Below are 12,818 nucleotides of genomic sequence, written 5' to 3'. Positions count from 1 at the left end.
TTACTTATCGCGCTCATATAGTTTAACTATAGAGAAAGATTTTGTCTGCGTCAAGAGATTAGTAGGTACTTGCAGCCAAATGGTGACCAGACGATGTTCAACATGAACTCGTTTTAATACATATATTGATGGAGAAATTTTACTGAAATTCCAGACAAATATTAACTTAAAACATTTATTACAGCACATAAAACATCAAGTTGAAATGCAGAGTTAAAATTGACTTAAAATGGCCAGGTGCACTGAAGTGAAGATTCACTTTCACTGCAACACATTCAGAATGTTTTGTCACACGTAGGCTCCTCCGCTGGCGGCGGAGTGCGCAGCGGAATATTTGGCAGAGTACCCGTTATCTTTACGTTTGGTGCAATGGCAGCAGAGTAGCGAGCCCCCGAGTAGCAGCAGGACAGCAGAACCCCAGCCGATGAACAGCGAGGCACCGATCTCCCTTCTCTGCGCGTCGGTGAGCAGCGGGTCGTAGAAATCCCGGATAACGGTGTTGGCGGACCAGGACACGGGGATCAAGCAAAGGACACCTGCAACTATGAAGAACACGCCGGAGATTATGGCCACCTTTGCCTTCGTCGCTTGGTCTTCGATGCAGTTGGTACACTTCCCCCCGGCCACTGACAGCAGTATTCCGATCACAGCCACGAGAATAGAGATGACAACCAAAGCTCTAGCGACCTGCAGGTCCCGGGGGAGAGCCAACATGGAGTCATAGACCTTACACTGCATCTGGCCAGTACTCTGTATGACGCAGTTCATCCAAAGGCCTTCCCAGAAGGTCTGCGCCGTTACGATATTACTGCCCATGAAAGCAGTCACCTTCCACATTGGAAGCGCGCAGATGACGATGTCACCAATCCAACCGATGATTGCAAGCGATATACCCAGAACCTGGAGTCCGGCCGACGACATAGCTTTCGTCCCTTCTATACTCCGACAAGGCTCGCGGAAGAACCTGCTTAAACTGTTTAAAATAAGGCCTAACGTTTAGCCGCAGAAACACTTGTAATCCAACTGCAGACTCCAGCCTATATACGCACCTGCCAGCGTGTGGTTGTTTACTGATCCGATTGAAAACACCTGTGGATGTATACTGGACAATGCACACCCTTTGAACTAACCCTTTCTACCTACACAGTCGTTCCAATTTCCACCGCAATGTAACCTAAACCATTAATAATAGGCCTAATTAACAGCAGCTGAGTCTAATAGTCCAAACAAGCTTATTAGCTCTATTCCTTTTTCCACCCTACTGATGAAGATGTCAACATTGATTAATATCAGAATGTCGAGTGCGTATTTATCTGAAAAATACTTTTTGGAAATGTGCCTTAGAATAAAAAACTTTAGATTTAAACATTGGTTTTCTTTGTTGTTTCTTTTAATCCTCCCTTATGCCTGGAGAAATAGACCTACAAAGCAATTGTTTCCTTGTTCTCAATTCTGATGTTTCATATTTGCACTGATAGGGCGGAAAATATCTGATACGAAAATATTTTAAATTATAAAAAGATCGGATGTAAAAAAATATCACAATTGGGACGACTGTGTAAATGTAGTCATCTTGTAAAAACATAATTATATCAGATTTTATAAGCTTAAACAAAAATAAGGACCATTCAGCTGAATCTGTGCATGTTGCAACAAAATCTAAGTGTTTGTATTTTTTCAGCACTGTATTTAATAACACACGTGTTTAACTATTCAAAATGTGTTAAGGTCAATCTCAGGCAATTGTATTTATTGTTTACAAGGTTTCTTAATGGAAGATGATTGCATTTTTGTCAGTTCTGTTATCAAAAGTCTTACAACTTTTTAAATATCAATTATAAGTCATTCCATCTATTTTCTTTGTTTTCCCCCCAATTAAGAGGATATTTTACAGAAAGAATTGGTTGCATGTTCAAAAAAATTATAATAATATATACATATAAGTAGCTAAAAAGTTACAACATATGCAGTTGAAATGTTTTATTTTTGTTTTTTTTAAACACCAAGCCATTTTTTTTTATTTATAAGGGAGACTCCAACCTCAATACTTTCATAGATCTATCATGTGATTCATCATGCAATTGTTTAAATGATGGAACAAACATCATTGAAAATAAGTTGTTAATATTTATGTTTTTAATAAAAAACAATTAAGTAACAAGAATCAAGAGATAGACATTAGAACTTGGCTAGCTCCAAATTTTGCATTGAAATGTGGGATTGTTGACGTGCTGTACGCCGCTTGCTGTTACCTACCTGCCAAACTGCGTCAGTGCCACCAGGAAGAAACGATAGTCTTGTTAGCCCCCCCGGCACAGCTCCTGCAGCCGGGCAAGAACTTTCTCTTGGTCACTGGGAAGAAATGCCGTCGACCGGTTAAACCTGAATCGTTGCTAAATCCAACTGAGACTTTCAACAGGTTTTCCCCACAGGAGTTGGAGTCAAGGCCCGAGCCATCTTTGGAGGGGAATGATCGGCAGGGATGTTCTACCGGTGGCCTTGAAAAACTAAAAACTTTAGTCATCGGCGATTCCATTACCTGCAGTATTAGACTAAAGAATCAGCCGGCGATCGTACACTGTTTACCGGGGGGCAGAGCCACCGACATAGCCGCAAATCTGGGGCTGGTGCTAGCGAAGTCTAAAACTGGCAAGTATAGAGAGTCTAGGAACTGTTAGCCAGCCTGCTAGCATAGTGGAGTCTGTCGATAGCATAGCCAGAGTAGTTAATACAGCTTTACCTATTGCCACTGTGACTCGTTCCAGGTTGAGAAAAGTTAAACAAGGTAGTGCTAACAAAAACAACCATTTTAAGATATAGCCTTCCTCCACCTCGGTCACAAATAAAAATGACTATCACCTTGCATCTCAAAATGGGACTCCTGAATGTTAGATCCCTTGCTCCAAAGGCAGTTGCAGTAAATTAATTAATCGAGATTATATTGGTTTATGTGAAACGTGGCTTAAGCCTGATGAATTAATTGCATTAAATGAGGCCTCTCCTCTTGGCTGTAATATTGATCAAATCCCTCGTGCATCCCAAAAGGGAGGGTGTGTTGCTAATATTTTTGATCAAAATCGAGGATCTAAACTCAACACTGTGAAATACATTAGACAAAAGAAATATGCAACAAGAAACTTGCTCCCTGGTACACAGACAATACTAGATCACTTAAGCAAGCCTCCAGAAAAATGGAGCGAAAGTGGCGCTCCACCAAGTTGGAAATATTCAGAATAGCCTGGATAGACAGTACACTACAATACCGAAAATCACTCACGTCTTCTCGATCAGCTTATTTCTCCAACCTGATTGAGGTGAACAAAAACAATCCAACATTTCTCTTTGATACAGTTGCAAAGTTAACAAAAAAGCAAAGCTCAATAAGTGAAGTGGGTCTTCACTTTAGTTGTAATGAATACATGAACTACTTTGATGAACTACAACCTCAAAAGATCATCACCATTAGAAAACAAATAACTGACTCCTCCTTAAATAGTTATGGTCCTCAAAATCTCAGTTGTCCTAAAAATGTCCTAAACCTGCCTGACCAGGTGTCAATGGGGACACTTGAATTTTTTGATACCGTATCGCTCGACACATTTACTAAATTTGTAATGAGATTTAAACCCACAAACTGTCAGCTAGACCCGATTCCAACAAAATTACTTAAGGAGCTATTTCTTGTGCTAGGTCAGCCAATGTTGAACATAATAAATTGCTCCCTTTCCTCCGGATGTGTACCAAACTCACTAAAAATAGCAATTCGAAGGTATGCTTTGGTGTTTCTCAAGGCTCGGTTCTTGGCCCATTATTGTTCTCACTATATATGCTGCCTCTGGGCGATGTAATCCGAAATAACAATGTACATTTTCACTGTTATGCTGATGACACACAGTAATATATTTCAATGAAGCATGGAGAAGACCCAAAATTAGCTACTTTGGAAGAATGCGTTTCAGATATTAGGAAGTGGATGACAGAGAACTTCTTGCTCTAAAACTCAAGAAAAACAGAAATACTAGTTTTAGGACCCAAGAAACAAATAGCGTTGTTAGATCTCACTGTGAACCTCAACGGCTGCATGGTCGTATCACAAAAACTGTAAGAAACCTTGCCGTTACCTTTGACCCTGACCTCTCCTTTGAAGGACATATAAAATATGTATCAAGAGTTGCTTATTTTCATCTTCGAAACATTTCAAAAATCTGAAACTTTCTATCAAAAACGAATCCATGCTTTTGTTACTTCTAGACTAGATTACTGCAATGCTCTTCTTTCCGGTTTCCCTGACAAATCAAAAAATAAACTTCTATTTGTGCTACACACGGCTGCTAGAATCCTAACTAGAATACATTTTTTTGAACACATTACTCCTGTACTAGCCTCTGTACACTGGCTGCCTGTTAGGGTAAGGGCTGGTTTTAAGGTTTTATTTTTAACCTATAAATCAATACATGAACTTGCTCCTACTTACCTTGCTGAAATGATCCAGTCATGCATACCTACACGTAACCTACGATTGCAAGATGCAGGCATTTTAATTGTACCTAGAATCTCTAAACAAACAGCCGGAGGCAGGGCCTTTTCTTATAGAGCTCCACTACTGTGGAATGATCTGCCAATTAAGGTTAGAAATGCAAACTCTGTGCAAACTTTCAAGTGTCTACTAAAAACTCATCTCTACAGCATGGTGTAGCCTGGCCCGGGGGCGTGAAGGTGACCAGTAGGCTTGATACTGTCCACCCTTGCTGTCTTGCCAGGTGGGGGCTCTCGTCGCCACTGGGATGCCCTCTCTCCAATGCCTTTCGGGGGAAGAGTCACTGGCTTGTTGTTGTCTCTCTGTTGCGCACTTGTGCAATTGGGCTGTACTCTGCTGGCAATACTCTGCCCTCATTCAGGGTGGTTGCGGTTGGTGGGTGTCCCTTTGGTTGATGCCTGGCAATGTGGGATTGATTTCCTACCTGTTGGGCCCTGTCTGGGGCCTCCCCCGGGTAGGGCCACAGTGTCACCGGACCCCCCCGTCTCAGTTCCAAGGTGTTACGCTGCTATATTATTGTGCTGGGAGATATGAGGAATGCACTACTAACTTTTTTTCAGTCTCCTCCAGTTTAAAAATTTAGGAGGAGATGAGGTCCTGGTCCACACCTGCGGATTACCTGGTTTGGGGGGCCCGTTGCTTTCCCTGTCTTTGTCCACCTGGTCATACTTCTGACCTAGTCTAAAATCAAATAGACTCTGGATTTAGCCCAGAGAAATGTATTTATTATTCCAATTGGACTCTTAATATCTCACCCGGCACAGCCAGAAGAGGACTGGTCACCCCTCTGAGCCTGGGTCCTCTCTAGGTTTCTTCCTAAAATTCTACCTTCTTAGGGAGTTTTTTCTAGCCACTGAAATTCAACACCACTGTTGTTTGCTCCTTGGGGTTTAAGGCCGGGTGTCTCTGTAAAGCACTTTGTGACAACTGCTGTTGTAAAAAGGGCTTTATAAATAAATTTGATTGATTGAAGTCCCCCAGTAGAACGATGGAGTCCCCTGTCGGAGCACTTTCCAGCACCCCTCCCAGAGACTCCAAGATGGTCGGGTACTCTGTACTGCCGTTCGGCCCGTAGGCACAAACAACAGTGAGAGACCTATCCCCACCCGTAGGCGCAGGGAAACGACCCTCTCGTTCACCGGGGTAAACTCCAGCACATGGCGGCAGAGCTGGGGAGCTATAAGCAAACCCACACCAGCCCGCCGCCTCTCACCATGGGCAACTCCAGAGTGGTGAAGAGTTCATCCTCTCTCAAGGAGTGTGGTTCCAGAGCCCAAGCCGTGCGTAGAGGTGATTCCGACTACCTCTAATCGGAACCTCTCAACCTCACGCACGATCTCAGGTTCCTTCCCCGCCAGCGAGGTGACGTTCCACGTCCCTAGAACTAGTTTCCGTGTCCAGGGATCAGGTTGTCGAAGGCTCTATGCACCGACCCCTTATGGTCCCTCCTGCAGGTGGTGAACCCACGGGAAGGCGGCCCCACCTCGCTCCTTCGGGCTGAGCCGGACCCCGTGGGGAAAGGCCCAGCCACCAGGCGCTCGCATACGAGCCCCAACCCCGGGTCTGACTCCAGGGTGGGGCCCCGGCTGCTCCATCACGGCCCTCAAAATTGTTTCCATCATTAAAGGGTTTTTGAACCGCTCTTAGTCTGACCCATCACCTAGGACCTGTTTGCCTTGGGAGACCCTACCAGGGGCATATAACCCCAGACAACATAGCTCCTAGGGTCACTCGGGTACTCAAACCCCTCCACCACGTTAAGGTGGCAGTTCATGGAGGAGAAAATGCTAATTAATAACTTACAATATGATTTTCTGGATTTTTGTTATAGATTCCGTCACTCGCAGTTGAAGAGGACCTATGATAAAAATTACAGACTTCTACATGCTTTGTAAGTGGGAAAACCTGCAAAATCATCAGTGTATCAAATACTTGTTCTCCCCACTGTATTCACCAAAATGTCTATTTAAAATGTAGTTCTGTGTGTTTTTACACTTCTAGAATCCACTTATAGTTCATTTCCTTTTGTCCATGACTTTGTTCAACATCGATATGCTCTGGTTTTAAAAGGCATTGGCATTAGTGACCAGTGAAGTGTGAATAAGACAAGCGTGACCGAAACAGTTCTGCTTGGAGGTAGTCTGGTTGAAAATACTGGGGGCGATAATTGTTTCCACAATGCTGGCTCGCAATACTCATTATGTCTGGAAAGGTTTTAACAAATAGTAACCCCAAACAATGTTGTCTTTCTGTACCGATTCCTTGCAAGTGTTGATAGGACTCAAGTGTTCAGTGTGAAAATTCCAGTTTGACTTTAAGTAGCAATTTCTGAACAAGCAATAGTCTTAACTAGCATTGGTAAATTATACCGTGTATGATTCTCTGCATGGTGGGACTTATCAGCTGGAAAGGCATTTCAGATAGATGATAATGTAACCAGAGTGCATTTTTAAAATGACTAATACTACAATGATGTTGGCAACATCTCAGTCAGGCATGTTAGTCAAGCTTTACGTTTTCCAATCTGCTCGTATAGACAGGCTTGAATTAATACTTCTCACTATCTTACCTGTTGGTTTGAGGCCTCTCTCCCTCGCTCTGCCTTCCTTCTGCTTAAAGTAAACATACATTACACCCCTAAATTCTGATGATGTCCTTTTATCAGAGATCCTATTCAATGACACTGATTGATTTACCTGATGACAGAGCAACAGTCTATCTTGGCACTAATCAATAATTTACCTGTTAGTTTGTGGCCACTTTCTCTCCCTCCCTGCCTGTTCGTTCATGTCTATCACTTTTCTGCCATGATCATACATAACATAAACCAAATTCTTGTACAAATTTTAGCTATCTTAATGATTCAAAACACCTAAATTGAAGAAAAGGTATGGAAGGTATTTGGCACAACACAGGCCCTCCCTGTGTCAGGATGTTGCTCCAAACTGGATGAAAGAGCCAGGAGGAAACTGGTCAGAGAGGCCTACAGCAACTCTGAAGCAGTTGCAGGAATTCATGACAAAGAGTGGTCATTGTGTGACAACAATATCACAAATTCTCAACAAATGTGGCTTGTATGGGAAGGTTACAAGAAAAAAGCCACACCTCAAGAAAGGCCACATGCAGTCACGAATGAGCTTTGCCAAAACGCACCTTTAAGATTCTAAGGCCACGTGGAAAAAGGTGTTATGGTCAGATGAGACTAATATTTTATTATTTGGCCTCAACGCCAAACGATATGTCTGGCGAAAATCCAATACAGCTCACCATCCAAATAACACCATTCCTACAGTAAAGCATGGTGGTGCTAATATCATATTATGGGGTTGTTTCTCTGCAGCAGGGACTGGAGCACTTGTCAGGATAGAAGGAAAAATTGATGGGGCAAAATACTGTCAAATTCTTGAGGAAAATCTCCTGTTCTCTGCCAGAAAGTTGTCAATGGGAAGAAGATTTACCTTCCAACATCACAATGACCCAAAGCACACAGCAAAACTGACCACACTGTGGTTGAAGGAGAAAAAGGTGAATGTCCTTGCATGGCCTAGTCAGAGCCCGGACTTAAACCCCATTGAAAATCTGTGGAATGACTTGAAGACAGCAGTCCACAAATGGTCACCATCAAATTTAACTGAACTTGAGCAGTTCTGCAAAGAGTGGTCAAATATTGCAATGCCTAGATGTGCAAAGTTAGTAGAGACACATCCCAACAGACTGAAGGCTGTAATTAAAGCAAAAGGTGGCTCAGCAAAATACTGACACAAGGGGGTGATCCTTTTTCCAACTCAGTTATTATGTTTTATAACACCAACATGTCAGAAAAAATGTATATCTTTCAGCTGAATGAAACAAAAACTGTCTTTCTTCATTTCAGGCTGCAAAGCAACAAAATTTGATTATTTTAAAGGGGGGTGATTCTTTTCTAAATCTACTGTACTTGCAGACCATATGGTGAAGACTAAAACGTTCTTCCTTTCAAATAATTCACTATCAATTTTTCACACAGCCATAGGAAGTGTTATCTAGCAAGCAAGCTACAGTAACATTGTTGGATTAAACTTGAAAATTAAGATAGCTAGCTAACTACGTCTTAAAAAAAATTATTTTGTTTTTAGTGGTGCAACCATGTCTAATGTATTTCGCAGTGTTGAGTTTAGATCCTCGATTTGATAATTTACAGATTTATTTTCTCTGTCGTTACTGAGCGAACTTGTAAGAATATCAAGGAATTTATAGTACGGCAGAGCAAGTGGATTTCTTGTTTTAACGGTAAATGTAATAAGACAGTGATCCGATAATCCAGGATTTTGGGGGGAAATTATTAGATCTACAATATCTATTTCTTGTGACAGGAGTAGATCTAAGGTGTGATTGTGGCAATTTGTTGGACCTGAGACATGTTGAATAAAACCCATTGAGTCAATTATGGCTTCAAAGGCTTTTTGAAAAGGATCATTGAACTTTTCCATATGACAATTGAAATCGCCTTAAATTTGAATCTGCCATGACTACAAGGTTAGACAAGAATTCTAGAAACTCATAGAGGAACATTGTGTATGGCCCGGGGGGCCTATAAATAGTAGCTATGTAAAACGATTTATCGGCCTGGTTAACTTTCATTAGTAAAACTTCAAAAGAATGAAAATCAGTAATGTGTTTGAGAGTACATTTATATTTAGTGTCATAAATATTAGCAACACCCCCTCCTTTTTGGGATGCACGAGGGATATGATCAATAGTATAACCAGGAGGAGAGGCCTCATTTAAGGCAATTAATTAATCAGGCTTTAGCCACGTTTCACATAAACCAATAACATCTAGTTTATGATCAGAGATTAATTAATTTACTGCAACTGCCTTTGGAGCAAGGGATCTAACATTCAGGAGTCCCATTTTGAGATGCAAGGTGATAGTCATTTTTATTTGTGACCGAGGTAGAGGAAGGCTATATCTTAAAATGGTTGTTTTTGTTAGCACTACCTTGTTTAACTTTTCTCAGCCTGGAACGATTCACAGTGGCAATAGGTAAAGCTGTATTAACTACTCTGGCTATGATATCGACAGATTCCACTATGCTAGCAGGCTGGCTAACAGTTCCTAGACTCTCTATACTTGCCAGTTTTAGACTTCGCTAGCACCAGCCCCAGATTTGCGGCTATGTCGGTGGCTCTGCCCCCCGGTAAACAGTGTACGATCGCCGGCTGATTCTTTAGTCTAATACTGCAGGTAATGGAATCGCCGATGACTAAAGTTTTTAGTTTTTCAAGGCCACCGGTAGAACATCCCTGCCGATCATTCCCCTCCAAAGATGGCTCGGGCCTTGACTCCAACTCCTGTGGGGAAAACCTGTTGAAAGTCTCAGTTGGATTTAGCAACGATTCAGGTTTAACCGGTCGACGGCATTTCTTCCCAGTGACCAAGAGAAAGTTCTTGCCCGGCTGCAGGAGCTGTGCCGGGGGGGCTAACAAGACTATCGTTTCTTCCTGGTGGCACTGACGCAGTTTGGCAGGTAGGTAACAGCAAGCGGCGTACAGCACGTCAACAATCCCACATTTCAATGCAAAATTTGGAGCTAGCCAAGTTCTAATGTCTATCTCTTGATTCTTGTTACTTAATTGTTTTTTATTAAAAAATTGAGATTGACCTTAACACATTTTGAATATTTAAACACGTGTGTTATTAAATACAGTGCTGAAAAAATACAAATAATTAAGTTTAATTTTGTTGCAACATGCACAGATTCAGCTGAATGGTCCTTATTTTTGTTTAAGCTTATAAAATCTGATATAATTATGTTTTTACAAGATGACTACATTTACACAGTCGTCCCAATTGTGATATTTTTTTACATCCGATCTTTTTATAATTTAAAATATTTTCGTATCAGATATTTTTCCGCCCTATCAGTGCAAATATGAAACATCAGAATTGAGAACAAGGAAACAATTGCTTTGTAGGTCTATTTCTCCAGGCATAAGGGAGGGTTAAAAGAAACAACAAAGAAAACCTATGTTTAAATCTAAAGGTTTTTATTCTAAGGCACATTTCCAAAAAGTATTTTTCAGATAAATACGCACTCGACATTCAGATATTAATCAATGTTGACATCTTCATCAGTAGGGTGGGGTAAAAGGAATAGAGCTAATAAGCTTGTTTGGACTATTAGACTCAGCTGCTGTTAATTAGGCCTATTATTAATGGTTTAGGTTACATTGCGGTGGAAATTGGAACGACTGTGTAGGTAGAAAGGGTTAGTTCAAAGGGTGTGCATTGGCCAGTATACATCCACAGGTGTTTTCAATCGGATCAGTAAACAACCACACGCTGGCAGGTGCGTATATAGGCTGGAGTCTGCAGTTGGATTACAAGTGTTTCTGCGGCTAAACGTTAGGCCTTATTTTAAACAGTTTAAGCAGGTTCTTCCGCGAGCCTTGTCGGAGTATAGAAGGGACGAAAGCTATGTCGTCGGCCGGTCTCCAGGTTCTGGGTATATCGCTTGCAATCATCGGTTGGATTGGTGACATCGTCATCTGCGCGCTTCCAATGTGGAAGGTGACTGCTTTCATGGGCAGTAATATCGTAACGGCGCAGACCTTCTGGGAAGGCCTTTGGATGAACTGCGTCATACAGAGTACTGGCCAGATGCAGTGTAAGGTCTATGACTCCATGTTGGCTCTCCCCCGGGACCTGCAGGTCGCTAGAGCTTTGGTTGTCATCTCTATTCTCGTGGCTGTGATCGGAATACTGCTGTCAGTGGCCGGGGGGAAGTGTACCAACTGCATCGAAGACCAAGCGACGAAGGCAAAGGTGGCCATAATCTCCGGCGTGTTCTTCATAGTTGCAGGTGTCCTTTGCTTGATCCCCGTGTCCTGGTCCGCCAACACCGTTATCCGGGATTTCTACGACCCGCTGCTCACCGACGCGCAGAGAAGGGAGATCGGTGCCTCGCTGTTCATCGGCTGGGGTTCTGCTGTCCTGCTGCTACTCGGGGGCTCGCTACTCTGCTGTCATTGCACCAAACGTAAAGATAACGGGTACTTTGCCAAATATTCCGCTGCGCACTCCGCCGCCAGCGGAGGAGCCTACGTGTGACAAAACATTCTGAATGTGTTGCAGTGAAAGTGAATCTTCACTTCAGTGCACCTGGCCATTTTAAGTCAATTTTAACTCTGCATTTCAACTTGATGTTTTATGTGCTGTAATAAATGTTTTAAGTTAACATTTGTCTGGAATTTCAGTAAAATTTCTCCATCAATATTTGTATTAAAACGAGTTCATGTTGAACATCGTCTGGTCACCGTTTGGCTGCAAGTACCTACTAATCTCTTGACGCAGACAAACTGTTTCTCTGTAGTTAAACTGTGAGTGCGATAAGTAAAGTTAGTGTGTAAAATGAGTCTTTAATTTCACTAAAAGGTCCTTTTCGAAAGATAGTTGCGAAATCAGAAGGTAGAGAACAAATTGAATATTTCTTTAAGCAGAACCTGAAAGGTTGCCTCGTTTTCGGCGCGTCGGTGGTGTAGGAACCGTCTAAAAGTACAATCTCATATGCACGTTTTTGTCAATCTTTCCCTCTAAAGGAGAAACACTTGCAGACACTTATGAAACAACCGTACAATTTTCTGCATGTGTTCCAGCGGTTATTTTATTACAACCGATTTCCTTTTTCCAATAGATTCCTATACGACTACCGACCAAACCCACTTGATTTTTGATCACTGACAGTCCTTGTCTAGAATACATCCTTCAAATATACCGTTTTGAATTGTCCAGGTTTTACATGAATGTATCCTATAAATATTTTAATAGCTCACCATATGTGCTAGAGATCTGCAGTGTGGTGTTTTTGTTTCCTCTCAAAGGTACACATTTTTCAAAAAAGCTTTCTATTTACTCTTATACCAGTATTTGTCCTATTATTGTTAGCTCATTGAATTCGTTTTTTCCAGTAGATGATCTAATGACAAACCTCTTAAACCAGTTGTATTCTAGTCATTGAGCTTCCAAAAAAGTACAGGCATTAGATTTACCATTTTGAATTTTCGTGAATTTACTTTGAGATGTAGGCCTACTTTACTGCTTTTTAATAGCCTACAATCCATTTTAGCTAGAGACCTACAGGCATGTGTGGTGTTTCATTACCTCTTCTCTCAAAGGTACACTTTATTTGTTTTATTTTCAAAAACACAAGTACAAATGAATATACAATTTGTAAAATGACATGGAAATACTCATTCTTTGGCCCAGAAAGGCCAGTAAACAAAGTACAACCGAAATGTTA

General features: G+C 41.7%; 2 protein-coding genes across 2 annotated transcripts; one reads left to right on the top strand and one right to left on the bottom strand.

Moving 5' to 3' along the window:
* Nucleotides 1-161: 161 nt before the first annotated feature.
* On the bottom strand, nt 162-1,088 carry LOC105008561 (claudin-like protein ZF-A89). The gene has a single exon (XM_010867886.4). It carries the CDS (start codon nt 919-921, stop codon nt 289-291), a length of 633 nt encoding a protein of 210 aa, XP_010866188.2. The 5' UTR covers nt 922-1,088; the 3' UTR covers nt 162-288.
* A 9,659-nt stretch (nt 1,089-10,747) lies between these two features.
* Nucleotides 10,748-11,756, top strand: LOC105027514 (claudin-like protein ZF-A89). Its single transcript, XM_010899646.4, has one exon. It carries the CDS (start codon nt 10,997-10,999, stop codon nt 11,627-11,629), a length of 633 nt encoding a protein of 210 aa, XP_010897948.2. The 5' UTR covers nt 10,748-10,996; the 3' UTR covers nt 11,630-11,756.
* Nucleotides 11,757-12,818: the final 1,062 nt, after the last annotated feature.

The sequence above is a fragment of the Esox lucius genome, chromosome 7 (genome assembly GCF_011004845.1).
Source record: "Esox lucius isolate fEsoLuc1 chromosome 7, fEsoLuc1.pri, whole genome shotgun sequence".
Classification (NCBI taxonomy): domain Eukaryota; kingdom Metazoa; phylum Chordata; class Actinopteri; order Esociformes; family Esocidae; genus Esox; species Esox lucius.
The sequence above is the reverse complement of the archived record's forward strand: the minus strand, read 5'-3'. Positions and strand labels throughout refer to the sequence as shown.

Excerpts from the sequence above, each read along its gene's own strand:
- LOC105008561 (XM_010867886.4), bottom strand. The coding sequence starts at position 921 with ATGTCGTCGGCCGGACTCCAGGTTCTGGGTATATCGCTTGCAATCATC.
- LOC105027514 (XM_010899646.4), top strand. The coding sequence starts at position 10,997 with ATGTCGTCGGCCGGTCTCCAGGTTCTGGGTATATCGCTTGCAATCATC.